General features: G+C 40.8%; 4 protein-coding genes across 7 annotated transcripts; 1 reads left to right on the top strand and 3 right to left on the bottom strand.

Annotated features, from left to right (window-relative positions):
• Nucleotides 1–1534: 1534 nt before the first annotated feature.
• On the top strand, nt 1535–3229 carry LOC660194 (hsp70-binding protein 1). The gene is made up of 2 exons (XM_966448.5): nt 1535–1982; nt 2045–3229. The coding sequence occupies exon 2, from the start codon at nt 2141–2143 to the stop codon at nt 3149–3151; it is 1011 nt and encodes a 336-aa protein (XP_971541.1). The 5' UTR covers nt 1535–1982; nt 2045–2140; the 3' UTR covers nt 3152–3229.
• LOC100142079 (uncharacterized) lies at nt 3118–4971 on the bottom strand. Of its 2 annotated transcripts, none has more exons than XM_001815192.4 (4): nt 4773–4971; nt 4228–4559; nt 3876–4072; nt 3118–3824 (listed from the first exon to the last, which is right to left on the bottom strand). In XM_001815192.4, exons 1-4 carry the CDS (start codon nt 4844–4846, stop codon nt 3408–3410), a joined length of 1020 nt encoding a protein of 339 aa, XP_001815244.2. In that variant the 5' UTR covers nt 4847–4971; the 3' UTR covers nt 3118–3407. The 2 variants fall into 2 exon arrangements, with proteins under 2 accessions (XP_001815244.2, XP_015838847.1); XM_015983361.2 differs by having other exon boundaries at nt 4644–4785.
• A 925-nt stretch (nt 4972–5896) lies between these two features.
• Sf3b1 (Splicing factor 3b subunit 1) lies at nt 5897–11031 on the bottom strand. Of its 3 annotated transcripts, XM_966391.5 has the most exons (7): nt 10887–11031; nt 10564–10832; nt 10388–10514; nt 9666–9745; nt 9364–9552; nt 6199–9315; nt 5897–6146 (listed from the first exon to the last, which is right to left on the bottom strand). In XM_966391.5, the coding sequence occupies exons 1-7, from the start codon at nt 10912–10914 to the stop codon at nt 5988–5990; spliced, it is 3969 nt and encodes a 1322-aa protein (XP_971484.2). In that variant the 5' UTR covers nt 10915–11031; the 3' UTR covers nt 5897–5987. The 3 variants fall into 3 exon arrangements, with proteins under 3 accessions (XP_971484.2, XP_064211210.1, XP_008197738.1); XM_064355140.1 differs by lacking the exons at nt 10564–10832; nt 10887–11031 and adding an exon at nt 9950–10010 and having other exon boundaries at nt 10388–10453; XM_008199516.3 differs by lacking the exons at nt 10388–10514; nt 10564–10832; nt 10887–11031 and adding an exon at nt 9950–10382.
• A 57-nt stretch (nt 11032–11088) lies between these two features.
• LOC660066 (uncharacterized protein) lies at nt 11089–13243 on the bottom strand. The gene is made up of 2 exons (XM_008199514.3): nt 12234–13243; nt 11089–11368 (listed from the first exon to the last, which is right to left on the bottom strand). The coding sequence occupies exons 1-2, from the start codon at nt 13130–13132 to the stop codon at nt 11182–11184; spliced, it is 1086 nt and encodes a 361-aa protein (XP_008197736.1). The 5' UTR covers nt 13133–13243; the 3' UTR covers nt 11089–11181.
• Nucleotides 13244–14492: the final 1249 nt, after the last annotated feature.

Here is a 14492-nt window from a genome sequence, read left to right as displayed (position 1 = left end):
CGCCTATCGAGTTTTATTGTAGCTATTTTTTTATTTAATTAATTAGAGTGTTGTTTCGCAACATTTGCTGAATTGTCAATTTGTTCTTGTATTTATCTGTAATTCCATATTAGGTTCGCTGAATTAACGTAATTTTGGAAAGAAATTACAAGTGGGCTCAAGGTGCAACTATCACTAAATCTATTTAAGCTTAAAAATATGATAGGAAAGTTTTGTAACATGAAACATTGTGACAAAATCTGGAAGTTTTTTATTAAACAAATGAATAAAATAAATATACAATGTGTTTTTAAATGATTCTCATCTAGTTAACTTTGAAATTGGTTTACATGTCAAAAAATTTATGTCGTTCTGCTCAATTGATTTGTCAATAAATGTCAAAACTGTCACTTGTGAAATCATAAATTGTCAATTAATTAATTTTAAAAAAATGGTAAAATGCAACTAAATTGTTACACTGTGTAAGAAAACACTTTTATTATCGAAGTTTATTTCCGACTTGTAGGCTTAGTAAATATTCCATGTCTAAATTAATACTATAAAGCGGCATTTCTGATTTTTCATCACACAGACTACTAGATGAGAATCATTCTAACACACATTGTACAATTGTTTAATTATATTTAAAAAAAATAAGAACAAATGTATCAACAGATATGTCTGTGCGCAAACTTATTCTAAATAGTTTTGGAAGATATACCCTCAGATATACCTAAATAACTTTCAAGTTTTAATTTTTTTGTTATACTTAATATTTTTTAGCAAACATCAAATTCACCTCTACGTTATTAAAAATAACTGTTAGAAAACTTAATTTGAATGAAAAAAACTTAAGTTTTGAATGAAAATAGTGTGTTAATAAAGACTACAGTATTCAAAAATACATACCTACCTATTTTAATACGTAAAAAAATGTGACAATACTCAAATTGTGATCGGTGGGGTAAAAAGTCCAACTTGGAAAGGCAATTTCGGCCTAGGTTTCGTCAAAAGGATTCGGGATATCGAGAAATTCATTCAATACCTTTTTTTTTGTTTTTTATTAAAATTTTTGCTATTATGTACAGGTCAAAAGATTTATGATTCTCTCATATTATTGCAAACAGAATGGTTGACTTATATTCCACGTTATTTAATAACAGACATCAAGCTGAAACTCTAGCTTTAAAAGTCATGGTAAAAGGTAATCCCTTGTATCGTCTCTATTTTCGTGTAAACACGGTTATTCAATTACTTTTCTTGGTTTAAAATTAAATGGCAAGGCCAGACAGCTTATTTTACGGTTTAAGGTAAACGACACAGACCTCATCTCCAAATTCCTTCTCTAAAATATTTCAGTCAACATCAGAAATAGAAATATTTAACAAAATTATTTGAAGGTCGCCGCCAACAAAGAATTCACCAATTTAAGCCCAGACAGTAATAAAATCGTAGTTATTTTCCTCAAAATCGCTTCCTTAAGCATCAAATCTCTTATTTGCATGTTTTTAATTCAAAATTTTTACAGTTTTGGTCCCAAAAGTGTAGCTTATATTGACGATATAGCAGTGATTCTGTCGACTGGGAGCGTGGCGCACTCCTGTAATCCAGCTTCTTGGAGGTCGGGTTCAGTGGATGGTTTGAGGTTGGGAGTCCTGTTGCAAAGCGATTCACGTTGACTGGATGTCCGCACTAAGATCGGCATCGATATGGACATCCCGGAGGAGTCCGGGATGTCCAGGTCAGCTAAGGAGGGGCGAACCGGGCCAGGGGGGAAACCCAGCAGCCAAAAGTCCCCGTGTCGTTCAGTAGTGGGATCGCGTCTAGGAGTGGAAGCTTTGTGACAGCCCAATCAATACAGCTAGACCTGGGCCTTTTTGCCCTTTTTTTCCATCTTTGCTAATTATTAAACAATTTAGAAACCGTTATTGTTACCAATTGTGGGTTTATTCCACCATAGAAAATTATTAACTGGGGGCCCCTCATTGTTGCAAAGTCAATGGGTATGTATGCAACCAACATTGCAATTTTGACATTGACAAGCGATCATAACCTCAAACTCCAGAACGTTCGAGACATTTTCGCGATTCTTCACTCAAATATAAATCCCAGCATTGTGCTCACGCACTGACAGTGGTTGTAGTGCTGAAAGTGAGTCAAAATGACCAGTAACCAGGAAAATCAGCCCCAGATTGCGGGCGCAATTTGCGCGCCGCCCCCTCAGCCTCCAACGGGCGACGTGCCCCAGCCGCGTCAGCCCACGAACCTCCAGGGGCTCCTTAAATTCGCCATGGAGGCCACCAAGCTGGAGGACGCCCCCCGCGAGTCCACCTTCCAGCCCATGGAAGAAGCTCGCCGGAAATTCCTCGAGGAAGCCCTCAACTCGCTCACAGTCGACGTGATCGAAGTGTTACTCAAACAAATCAAAATTCTCGAAAAAGTGGACACGCTCAACGCCGGCGATGACGACAGCGAATACACAACAGCCCTTGACACGATCTCCGACTTTGTCTGTGACATCGACACTGCGAACGATTTTCACAAAATTGGGGGCTTCGTGATCGTGTCGCCGTGCCTCAAGTGCAAAAGCCCCAAAGTGAGGGCACAAGTGTGCAATTTGTTGGCGGAGTTGTGCCAGAATAACGCCTACTGCCAACGAGTGGTGCTCGAAAGTGGGATTATGCCGATACTTGTGGAGATTGTGGAGCAGGATCCGGAGGTGTCAGTGGTGGTGAAGGCATTGTATGCCATTAGTTGCATAGTGAGGCAAAATACGGGGGCTTGCGCCCAGTTTATACAATATAAGGGGGTCCAGGTGTTCCTGGAAGCCCTCAAACGAAATGAGGAGAAAATCAACACAAAAATTTGTTTCCTCTTGAGGGCGTTGTGCAGCTCACAGGCTGATTTTAAAAGCCGCCTTGTTTTTGTGGGTTACATTCCAGTTCTATTTTCCTTACTCTCAACACCTAAGACAAGTGACGAACACGTCCTAGGCCTCCTCCAGAAGTTGATTGAAGACAACTCAGCCGCCATTAACGAAAGCAGACAAAATAAAGTGAATGCTAAGGAAACCCTCGAAAATTATTTATCACAAATCAAGGGAAAGGAGGAATATTCCAATGAAGAAGAGTTGTGTGATACCATCTACAATACTTTATTTGCACAGAAATAAAACGTGTCATTGTATTTATTTCACATAATTAAGTTGTACTTTTGCAAAAATATACGCTTTTATATAATATTATAAAAAGTTGTTCCAACTCACGACACCTAACACTAATATCATAACATGCTTAAAATTTTACATAAACTTAATTGTTTGCAACAATTTCTCTCAAAAACCGGAACAAGACGTGATGTAAAATATCAGATAATATCAACTACAAGCACCTAAACATAAACACAATTATTGCTTCGAAAAATATCCGTTATTGCAAGTCGGCGAGACGATTCAGGAGCGTTTCAAACGATTCGTTACCAAATCGCGAATGCCACATTTGGCTGATGAAAAAATTCGGCACTTGTTCATAATTAAAAAACTGGGCTTCCTCGCACACATTCAACGCCAACTTCCAGATAATTTCCAAGTTGGCTAGGATTTCCTGATTGGCTGAATTGTGACGTGCGAGGCCTTCAACGCTCACTATGGTGGGGTAAATGTGGGACAATTTTTGCAAATCAAAAAACGAACACAGAGTGGAGTCTTGTCGCGAGACCAGAATGGAACCAGGGACGACGACGTCTTGAATCACCGTCAAAATGTGCTCTTTCACGTCCATTATTTGCTGCACGTTGTTGCGATGGTACCGGTTTAAGGCCTCGAACCAATAATTGGGGGGAATGTCCTAAAAATATCAATTGGAAACTGGACTATTAATTTCAGTTGGTAGCACTACCTTTATTTCAGCAATGCACAGTATGGGTCTATTGGCTTGGTTTGGCCTTGAGCTGTTTGTGCAACCTTCGGGATACGTATCAACTAAAACAATGATTCCAGGGCCCCCAACCTTTTTATTTTGTTGCGACTTTAGGTGTTTTCGTGCTGTTGCCGAAACCGCGTTGTAGAGAACCTTGACAGTACGTGATTTAACACCTAAATAAACAAATCGTTTGTTATTATGTTTACAATTCGAATTGTGTGACTTTAAGACATTTCAAGTTTACCTCAATCATCCAAAATCTGTTGCGCAAACAACAAGAGGAATAAATTGTTACAAGTTGAGTAAAATAAATCGTCCCGAATCTCACCTAAGATGTTGGCCATCAATTCAGCGTCGTACCCTTTGCACCACCCCAGCAAAATCCTGATAGAGTTCTTGAAATTACACTTAACATCTTGAAACACCGAGTTCTCCCTGATGCTTTTCTTCCCGCTGCAATTCCGGCACTTCCACTGGTAGTAGTCGATGGTTTTGACCGGCGTCCACTCCATTATCTTGTTGCAATCTTCATTTATGTTCGCGTTGTTGCAAATTTGGGTGTTGGGGATCAAGCCGAAGCTTTTGAGCCAGTAGACGAGTTCGGTCTCGTGGCCGGGAGTCAGCATCGAACGGATCACTTGGCAGTAGTAGCCGGGCTCGCTGAAAAGCGCGATTAAATCATTTCAGTCTCTATCAAATAATCAATGAAATGTGTAACTATGCGGGTGTTTTATTCACGCTTACCCGCATCTGATAAAGCATTGATTTTCCCACTATCAGGCTTAATTGGGACTGGGATTCGGGCAAAAGGGAGCCGAACGCTTGAAGGGGTTGGGAAGGAAGTGCATGCAACAAGTGACGGCTCACCCTCACCTATCGAAGGAGTCGATCAGTAACTTGTTCTCGTTGTTGTTTTCGTCGGTTACTTTTACGACCTCGGTCATCATAAACCAGCCAATTTTGGAGGAGAAATAATTAACTAGTTCACATAATATTCCCTTTGTTTATAAATAAATTGGAAAAGGCCAAGAATGGCGGATCGATTGACATTTTTTGACTGCGGCGCATGCGCAAAATAGCTGGAGGGAAAATATACCGGGTGTCTATGAAAAAAACTGATTCTTGTCTTGATTTGGAAACCTTGATTTCGGAAATAAAATTAACTAGACGCCCTCTGGTGATGACTTTTGAACTATGTCGAAAAGAGTAAAGAAATTTTCGTAATGCCACATTTAACTGACATTTAATGAATTGTTCAACAATTTTGCGTGTATAGTGTTAATTACTTACAATAGAAAGAATTACTTTAAAAGTACGTGGTGGTAAATACTAGCGTTGACTTTGGTTCTGTAGTTTTTCGTGGTATAAAGTGTTTATTGTTGGAATTTGAAAGTGGATAAAAAGTGAAAAATATTTAAATTTTGATTACAAAGTGTTATCAAACAGTTGTCTAATTAAAGATTATAAGTAATGGATCACAGCGAACACAAAGTTTGGCTCAAGAAACCAATATATTAGTGAAGTGTTTTAAATTTTAGGTTAGAATTTTCCACTGAAAAAATCATGAAATGCTGCGGTAAAACTACAATAAAGATTAACAACTGCTGATACATTTAAACGTAAATTATGCCAAAAGGTAGGTTTTTCAATGTCTTTGTAATAATTTTCCAATAAAGAAAGTGAACCAAACAGTCATTCGTTATTCGTGTTTTCCTCGTCATCTCTCATTTGTCAACATAAGTTTCTTGCATCAAAGATGCAATAATCATTCCGCATAGGCAATGTAATAATTGTGAAGCCCCAAAATTCGTACAACGCTCAAAATATCCGAATAAACATTTTCCCGCCATTTATGGTTACTGTTTTCGACCTAGCTCAGTGGCGCCCCCAACGGTAATTTTACTTCCGATTATCAACTTTAAACAAGAATGCCAACAACTCGGTGTTGCCAATATATTATTTTCAGCTAAGTAATGAACAAAGCTATATAAAATATATTTGGGACTCAAACATATTTATTTCTTCATTGGAATAACATTAATTAATTAAAAAAAGTGCAATATCCTTACAAGCCACTACTACATTAAGTTACAAAACATAATCCATATCGTATCTAATGTACTGATTTTTGGGGTCATTCGCAATGCGGGGATACCCCGCAACCAGCGCATCTTGTCCTCCAATATACAAAGAATTGTAAATCTTCCAATAAACATCCCTCACTTTTCTAGCAGGGTGGAACAACCCCTAAAACACACTCAATTAATAACAGTTCTATACCACCTTTTATCCAACCCACCTGTAACGTATACTGCAAAATCTTAATCGGCCCCAAAGCCACCCTCATGCCTTCAATCGCGTCCATAAATGCCTGCACTAAATGCGGCGACGTCTCGAAAATATTCGGCCACACGTAATTCAAAAGATGAATCAAGGCGTCTTCGCACCCAAACCCGTACACACCCAAGGCCATGTGTTTAATAGCCGCACACGCCGTCTGTCTGTGCACCAAATCCCTGTCCATCAACGCATCCTCAAGCAGGGGGGCCACAGCGTAAATATAATCCTTCCCCATCTCACCAATGTACTCAAACAGGAACGAAAGCGACTTCAAGACACCATTCTGGACGTTAAGTTCCGGCACTCTATACTCATTCATCAAAGCCGGTAAAACAGTAAACGGCGAACAGGTCTCGGCAACTATAGCTATAGCCACAGTCGTGCAAACGCGATTTTGACGCTCTTGCACTTTCAAATTATTCAAAAGCGTGGCGAGTACGTCATGTGGGCCTATAGCCTTAGCAATGTAACCAAAAGTGTTGACCGTCGCGCGCCGAATCGCCTTCTTGTGCGCCTTCAACAACTCGAGCAACTCGAAACAAATACGCATCCATTCGCGCGCGGAGACATACTCCGGCCCCCTATCGGCAATCCGGCCGACTAAATCGATGCAGTTCTCTTGTACTTTCTCGTGCCGATTCTTCAAAATCGGGGTCAGACGTGGCAGCAAGTCTTTAATCGGTGGCGTCATTTTCGTCATCCCGATCACGTTGACTATGGCCTTCAAGGCGCCCAAAATCGAGCCCAGAACCTCCGGGTACTCCTCGCCCAAATATTCATACAATACGACGCCCAAGTGCCCCATGAGTTTCTCCTCCTGACACGTCTTCATCACGACTGCGATCCGCGAGATCAAATCGGCGGCCTGTTGGCGGACCTTGGCCGACTTGTTGTTCAGTCTCCAAAGAATGGTACCGCAAATTTGGGGCAAGTAAGCCTTGACTCTTTTGCCCAGCTGGTTGACGATGGTGCCGAAACCGTTCAACATGACCACATCCTCGGTGGTTTGCTCCTGGAACGCGTACAAAATGCCATCAATCAATTGCTCCTCCAATCGCGAGTCAACGTCGGCCGCTCCTAAATTGCCCATGATCTTCTCGATACTTTCCATGACCATTTTCCGGTACTGTTCGTTTTCGTCTTTCAAATCGTCCACAATCCGGTTGATAATTTCAGAAGCTCCGACTTTATTTGCGATTTCGACAGTCGTGTCGACCAACTGGCGGTAATTTCGCCGGTCCAGCGCCATCCTGTGATTCCAGAAATGTTTAAAGAACTGTGGGAGAATCTCCTCTTTGATGTACTGAGGCTCGACACCGTCAGTCGAACAACACTGCTTGACCACTTTGAGCACAATCTTCTTCATTTCTTCGTCAGGCGATTGAAACTCCCGAATCAAAATCAACATTACTTCTCTTGTGTAATAATTGGCATACTCGGCGTCCATCAGCGGAATCAAATAACCAATAGCTTTCAAAAACGCAGCTAAACCCTTCCCGCGATGGGTCCTAATGCCCTTCCACAGTGGTTTAAGCACCGAATCGAAACTCTCAATACCGTACGGTGTCGCAGCCTCGGCTAACGCCGCGATACCTAACGCCGTAATCGTTCGAACTTTTTGCTGTTCGTCGACCAAACCGTGCTCGATAATCTCAACCAATGATTTCAAATGCGGTAAAATAGCGCACCCCATCAATATTGCGATTTGTTGGACGATTTTAATACCAGTATGCCGGGCCTGCCACGATTTTTTCGACCGACAGACGGCTTTCAAAAACGGCAACAACGAGGGGATTCCCAGAGCTGAAGCGACGACGGCAAACGCACGAGCGGTTGTATTTCGGACGTATTCGTCTATATTGTCAATATCGGGCCGCATGGTCGAAATCATGGTTGCCAATCCGGCGGCTTTGGCCAAATTTGAGATAATCTCACGGCCTTCCACACGCGCGTAGTAATCTTCGTCGATGAGCAACGGTTCGATCACCACCAATATTTTGTGGACGTAGGGACGGACTAAATCGTCCAATTTGTACAAAATTCGGTCTATGACTTTGACTAACAAGTGACGTTCTTGGTCCTCCAGAGTTGGACTCATTAAAAGGGGCAAAATTTGGTTAAAAAGGGGCCCTGCACCGAATTCTCGAGCCTTGTCTGTGATTTGCCTCAAGGCGGCTTTTCGCATGGGAGGGGTCCCGTTTTTGATCTTTAGGAGTAGTTTCATTATTTTCCGTTCTTTCTGTTCCTCAGGACTCAAAGCTTCTTCATCAACATCGACCAATAATTTATCAAAATATTGCGCATCTTCTGGTTTCATGAACGGCAAATTCTGCCCTTTTGGTTGATTATCCAGATATTTGGCTGTCTTATCTTCCTGTTGGATGAAAAATCCCTGGGGAGTATTAACCATGGGTGTGGGCGTGGCTGTCAATTTCCTTGCTGGCGTCCTGATGGGTATATACCCAGCCGGAGGTGCCAAAATCTTGTACCCCGGCGGAAACATCGCATCCAATTCCTCATCCGAATACGGCCTATTCCTCTCGTCAATCTCCCGCTCCCATCGATAGGCCTGGAGTTGTTCCGGAGTCATGGACGCCAAGTGTCCCGGAGTGGGCGTCGCCATGGCCATCGCCTTGACTCCGACCGGAGTTGACCCGCCCGGAGTCAGCATCGGAGTGGCATGGCTTGGCGTTCCGTGCGGCGTTTGCGGCGTCATAGCACCCGGAGTCATGTGCGCCGACGGTGTCTGAACAGAGGGAGTTTCATCCCAACGGGAGCGGCGTTTGGACGCTCCCGGAGTCGGTGTTTCGTGAATCAAGTCGGCTCCGGTTCGGTCGGTGCGCGGGGTTTCAGCCCAGCCGCTCGAATGTCCCGGAGTTTCACGCTCGGTTTTGGGTGTTTCATCCCAGCGGTTTCGACGACTGGCACTCTTGTCATGAGCGGGCGTTTCGCGACCTGGAGTTGCAGCCCCGGGGGTCGCGTCCCAGATACGGGTGGATTGGCCGGGGGTGGCGCCCGGCGTTTCACTGCCTTTGTGGCCGGGGGTTTCGTCCCAGCGGTGGTCGGCTGGAGTTTTCTGTAATTTTTTTATTAATAATTGGTTTTAAAAAATTGGGATTGTTACGTCAGCATCCCAGATGGGGGTAGCAGCTGCACTGTTGGTCGTTACGGAGAGAGTTTTCTTTTTGCTGGGGACGACGACTTCGTCTACGGTTTGGTCCCAGCGCCCCCGTTTCTTAGGTGCGCTCTTTACCTCACCGTTTGTTGATTTGAGTGAACCGTCTTTGGATTTTTCCAGAATTTTTTTCCTCAACTGAAATTAAATTACAAGTGGTCAAAGAAATCAACTTTGAGTTAACAAAGGACTCCATTGCCGGACATAATTACGAAAAAAAATTGGCTAGGTGATAAATTTTTGATACTGACCTCGTTTTCTTCTCCTTTGAGCATCTGCTCTTTCATAATCTGGGTGTAACCGCGGGCATTGATGTCTGGTGTTTTGCCACCTGTAAACATAACAGCGTTGAAAAACGCCAATTAGTAAACGGAAGCACTTGTTGGCAAAAAATGGTCAGACTTTTCTATTTAGTATCTGTTCTTTATTGAATGATTGAAAGATTTGGTTGCACCACAATTCACTCAAACTGATTATTTTTCGAATATTGGGGATTGAAAGGGAGTGAATTTGGCGAACAAATCTTGATACGTACGTGTGATTGTGCTCCATCACAAATCAGGCAGTTTCTCGCAAAACAACTGGTCAAATCGAACCTAGAAATAGGCTGGGGTAATTAATAATTTTCTATACATTGCATACACTCTTTCACTCTTGTTCGATTTTCGTTTACCAACGTTACATTTTACGGAAGTGATCCATTAAAATCGCGGCGATTACTTCTCTAGGAAGACACCCCTAAATGTTGGAATCCAATACAGAACAAATTAGTTTCTTTGTACTGATTTTTATTTAATGCCTACTTTCTCGAGTATTTTTGCTCACTCATGCATCCATTCGCTATCTTTCATATACCCCAATAACATACAAAACTTGAGATAAGCGACAGCAACAGCATTATCTCAAATTTCATATAAAACATAAACAAGTGGAAAAACGAGCTATAAATACTTGGACGAAATCAACTACTCACCGTCAGCGAACGGATCAACACGTTCGGGTGAAATAATCATCCGACGCCTCTTTTGCCTGTACTCGTCCTCTCGATCGGCAATCGTGGGCCTCCTCTTGTCAGCAAACGGATCAAAATCCTTGTCGCTCTAAACAACTCAGTTAACTACCACAAAACTTAAATAACACAAATCTCACCTGAGCGACATCATTGAGGAGCGCCACAGGGGCCCCCAGTCCGGTCCGTTTCTGACTATAACCCACATCGTCGTCCTCTTCATCGGCTTCATCGTTGGCGGCGATCGAGGTCACATAACCCTCGTATTTACCCTTACCGCCGCCCCCATCGTAGATCTCACTATCAAAATAGCCACTCTCGCCTAAACCTACACCCTTCTCGTTTCGCTCCTCTTCCACCGGAATTTCCTTCTTTTTAGACTGGATTTCACGAATTTGGGCCTCGATGTCTAGAGACGCAAAAAAGTCATGAAACGGGCTTTTGGGTGCAAAAAACAGCGTACCTTCATGAGTCCTTGGTATCTGTTCCATTTTCTAGCACCAATGCTTGTTGCTTTGGCTTATTTCGTTTCAAAACACTTTCAAGGAAAATCAATGACAAGCTTGCGTTACAAAATGGCGACTCATTAAGCGCCTGCGCGAAAATGGACCAATAGCCAGCCTGTCGCTAAAGTTGGCGGGATTTATAAATAAAATTCGGTGGAATACGTTTAAAAATATATTACGTTTTCTAAATTATTACAAGTATCATGATAATCCCTATAATCACAACAATTCTAAGAAATGTACAACAAAAACTTAAGAGCGTCTTCTTTTGCTATTTTCATAATAGGAATCATCAGATTTTCGCTTCCTGTCCCGTCTGTAGTCATCATTGTTATGCCGTGAGTGCTTTTTGTCCCTCCTTGACCTGTCCTCATCGGAACTTCTTCGCCCATTCTTTTCGTTCCTTTTACTGATTGCTTTCTCCACAATTTCCAGTTTCCTGTAATCAATTAATTAATAGTAAATTAAAAGATCTTTGTACTATTTTTTGTAATTGCCCCCTTTTTGTCGTTTTTAAATAAAAAATATTATTTTAATCGATTTAGGGATTTTTGAATTTTTGTAAAATTGTCATTTGTCAAAATTCAAGGCTAGTATGATTTTGGCAAAATATGGCTATAACTCAGTCTTTCAAATGGAACGATCCTTTTTTCTTAACAGCAATCGAACATCAATATTTATGGTGACTTTTATGAACACGTCCTATACCCATTTCCTACATTTTTAGAAATAATTACAAAAAAAAACACGGATTTTACTTCGTAATTTTCATAGTTAATCAAGTAGACCTTGCAAAATGGTCAACAACTGTCCAACTTTTATTTAGTTTTTAGTTGATTTATTATCAAATAAGCAGTACTTTTATTTAATAGCACAACTTTATCGTATTTTTCGAAAGTTTACTCGATTAAAATTGAAAACAATGAGCTTTTGGTCTTTTTTTTTTGAGATTATTTTAAAAAGTATAAGAGATAGATATAGGAGATATTGATAAAAGTCTCCATAAAAATCGATATCCTTTTGATTACCATTCAAAAATTTGAAAAAACTGTTATAATTACTTTTTGATCAATTTCAAAAAATCATAGTAGTCTTGCAATTTGACATTTGACAATCCTGAAAATTTGAAAAGACCCTTTGAACCTTTGGTTATCGAATACTAATATAATTATTTATTTATTGTAAAAGTTTCAAGAGTTGTGATTTTTTAAATGAACTACTGCAAATGAAAATTTTCGTACAAAAAATTGATATTCGACTAAAAAGTAGAGTACATTGTCCTCAGTTTTAAAGTCGAAACTTACTTAATCAATGCCTTTTTCTCCTCTTTGGACATTAGTTTAAACTCTGACGACTTTTCCTTCTTCTTGTGTTTCTTCTTATCATCTTCCGATTCCTCCTCAGAGCTCGTACTCTGATTCCTCCTCCTGAACTTCCTCTTCCCTGCTTTCTTCCTGTCTTCATCTGAGGAAGCCTCATCTGAATCCCTTCGTTTCTTGTTCTTCTTATCTCTCCCCCCCTTTTCAATCTTCTCCAACTTCTTCAACAACGCCTTCTTCTGCTTCTTCGTCAACGACTTAATAAAAGTCACAACCGAATTCTCATCAGCATCCTCGTTAATAATCAAATCATAATTAGCAGTCCCCGTATTGCTCAAATACTGCTTTTTAATCGCAAGCCCATCCTCCCTCATTTGCTCAACCAACGACTTCTGGTCCAAAATCGAGGCCGACTCGAGCGACCTGGCCACACTGGTCGACAAACTGTACATGGGGCACTCCTTATCCGTGTTAATGTGCCCCCATTTGTGGCACTTGATGCACCTGACGTTCCGCACTTGTATCCCGAACGGCTGGTCCCTAATCTCTTGATCGCCCTTACAGTAGCTCTCACGGGGGGCGTTGTATTTACGCTGCCACTCGAACTTGTACTCCGGCTCGTTGTCCTCGCGCTCGCGCTCCTTGCGCGCCCCGGGCGGGGGCTCGTACATGAAGTTGATGCTCAACTTGTCTTTGCTCTCCTTGCTCAGCATCGCCTTATTGTCGTGCAAGTCCTGCTCCTTCTCGTACTGCTGGCGCAGCTCCTCCTGCTTCTTCTTGTAGGCCTCGGCCTTCTGCTCCGCCATCCACACCCGCTTCAGGTTGTCCCGCGAAGCGGGGTGGAAGAACTTCTTACACATGTAGTTGTTGAAGCCTTTGCCCATCCTGACTGTTTTTGCTAAACTATTGCACAAATAAACGATTAATAACGCCAAACAAACTCACACTGACACCACACTGACACTTGCTAGTGGCAAGGGCAGCACTGGGCAAGGCAACACTGGTGTCACAAGTGAAAAGTCCCCAACACCATTATTATTAAATAATTTCATAAAAGATTCAATTTAATGACTGTTTTTAATTAATTAGTGTATTTTGGGTGTAACTGGTTTAATGTTATCAAATAGATATAAACTGTGGCCACCTTTTTGTATTTGTCGAATTTTGTTACATATTCGGTTATTAAGTATTTCGGTAGCTTGCGCGGTAGCTACTTCAGTGCGCAAGTTGTCAAATTTTTAACCTCACTTTCTTACGAATGGAATGCAATAAAAAAATGTTTTTAACGAATGCTTTGGAAGCTGTTTCTGGTGGTAGCTCCTAACAGTGTCCCAAAGTGAAATAAAAAAAGAAGTTGTGAGTGTATCAGTACATAACAATCAAATACTCTTTGAAAAAAAAAAGGTGGAAACAGTATTCAGAATGGCCCCCGAAGTGCGAATCAATTATAGAAAAGGAGGAAAATAGTAAAAATAATGAATAAGAATTTTGCAAAATGCTTTTATCGAAAAGTTGTTGTAGTTTATGTTTTATTACCTAGTAAACTTAACACACGTTAACAGGCCCTTTATGAACGATTAAACACCCTTTTTCATGGTAATGTTTAACACGAAAAGTTCATTTTTGTCCTATATATATATATATTTAAATAAATCGCACTGAAGTTTATGTCGTTGACTCAATGTAGATTTATCTGCCCTTGAACACATTCAATAATAATTAATAACGCTCTAAAAGAGCAGAAACGGACACAGAATTTATTAAAAGTTTAAATTTTAACGTTTCCTGTTGATAACATAACCCTACTTTTAAAACCGAATTTTCTGGAGACTTAAAATTAATACAATTTGTGGCGTTACCACTAATTTTCGTACTGAAATTTCACATCACCAGCTCGTTTGGACAAAAAAAAGGAGAAAAATAGTGAAAATAATGAATAAGAATTTTGCAAAATGGTTTTATAGAAAAGTTGTACTTTATGTTTTATTACGTGGTAAACTTAACAACACACGTTAACACGCCCTTTATAAACGATTAAACATCCTTTTCATGAAAAGGTTGACACGAGAAGTTCATTTTTCAATAAATCTCACTGAAGTTTATGTCGTTGACTCAAGGTAGTTTTGTCTGCCCTTAAACATATTCAACAATAATTAATAACGCTCTAAAAGTGCAGAAAAGCACACAAAATCCATTAAAGTTACAATTTAACACTTCAGAAGAGAGCATAATAACCCTAACCCT

The sequence above is a fragment of the Tribolium castaneum genome, chromosome 2, assembly GCF_031307605.1.
Source record: "Tribolium castaneum strain GA2 chromosome 2, icTriCast1.1, whole genome shotgun sequence".
Classification (NCBI taxonomy): domain Eukaryota; kingdom Metazoa; phylum Arthropoda; class Insecta; order Coleoptera; family Tenebrionidae; genus Tribolium; species Tribolium castaneum.
This window is presented reverse-complemented; position numbering and strand designations above follow the sequence as displayed.

Coding starts and splice junctions, on each gene's coding strand:
- LOC660194 (XM_966448.5), top strand. CDS start 2,141: ATGACCAGTAACCAGGAAAATCAGCCCCAGATTGCGGGCGCAATTTGC.
- LOC100142079 (XM_001815192.4), bottom strand. CDS start 4,846: ATGATGACCGAGGTCGTAAAAGTAACCGACGAAAACAACAACGAGAAC. Junction 4,560..4,772: donor CTGATCGACTCCTTCGATAG/GTGAGGGTGAGC, acceptor CGCGCTTTTCAG/CGAGCCCGGCTACTACTGCC. Junction 3,825..3,875: donor TGTGCATTGCTGAAATAAAG/GTAGTGCTACCA, acceptor TGATATTTTTAG/GACATTCCCCCCAATTATTG.
- Sf3b1 (XM_966391.5), bottom strand. CDS start 10,914: ATGGAACAGATACCAAGGACTCATGAAG. Junction 9,746..10,387: donor TGTTGATCCGTTCGCTGACG/GTGAGTAGTTGA, acceptor TTATGTTTACAG/GTGGCAAAACACCAGACATC. Junction 9,316..9,363: donor CCCCCATCTGGGATGCTGAC/GTAACAATCCCA, acceptor AAAAAATTACAG/AAAACTCCAGCCGACCACCG.
- LOC660066 (XM_008199514.3), bottom strand. CDS start 13,132: ATGGGCAAAGGCTTCAACAACTACATGTGTAAGAAGTTCTTCCACCCC. Junction 11,369..12,233: donor GAGAAAAAGGCATTGATTAA/GTAAGTTTCGAC, acceptor AATTGATTACAG/GAAACTGGAAATTGTGGAGA.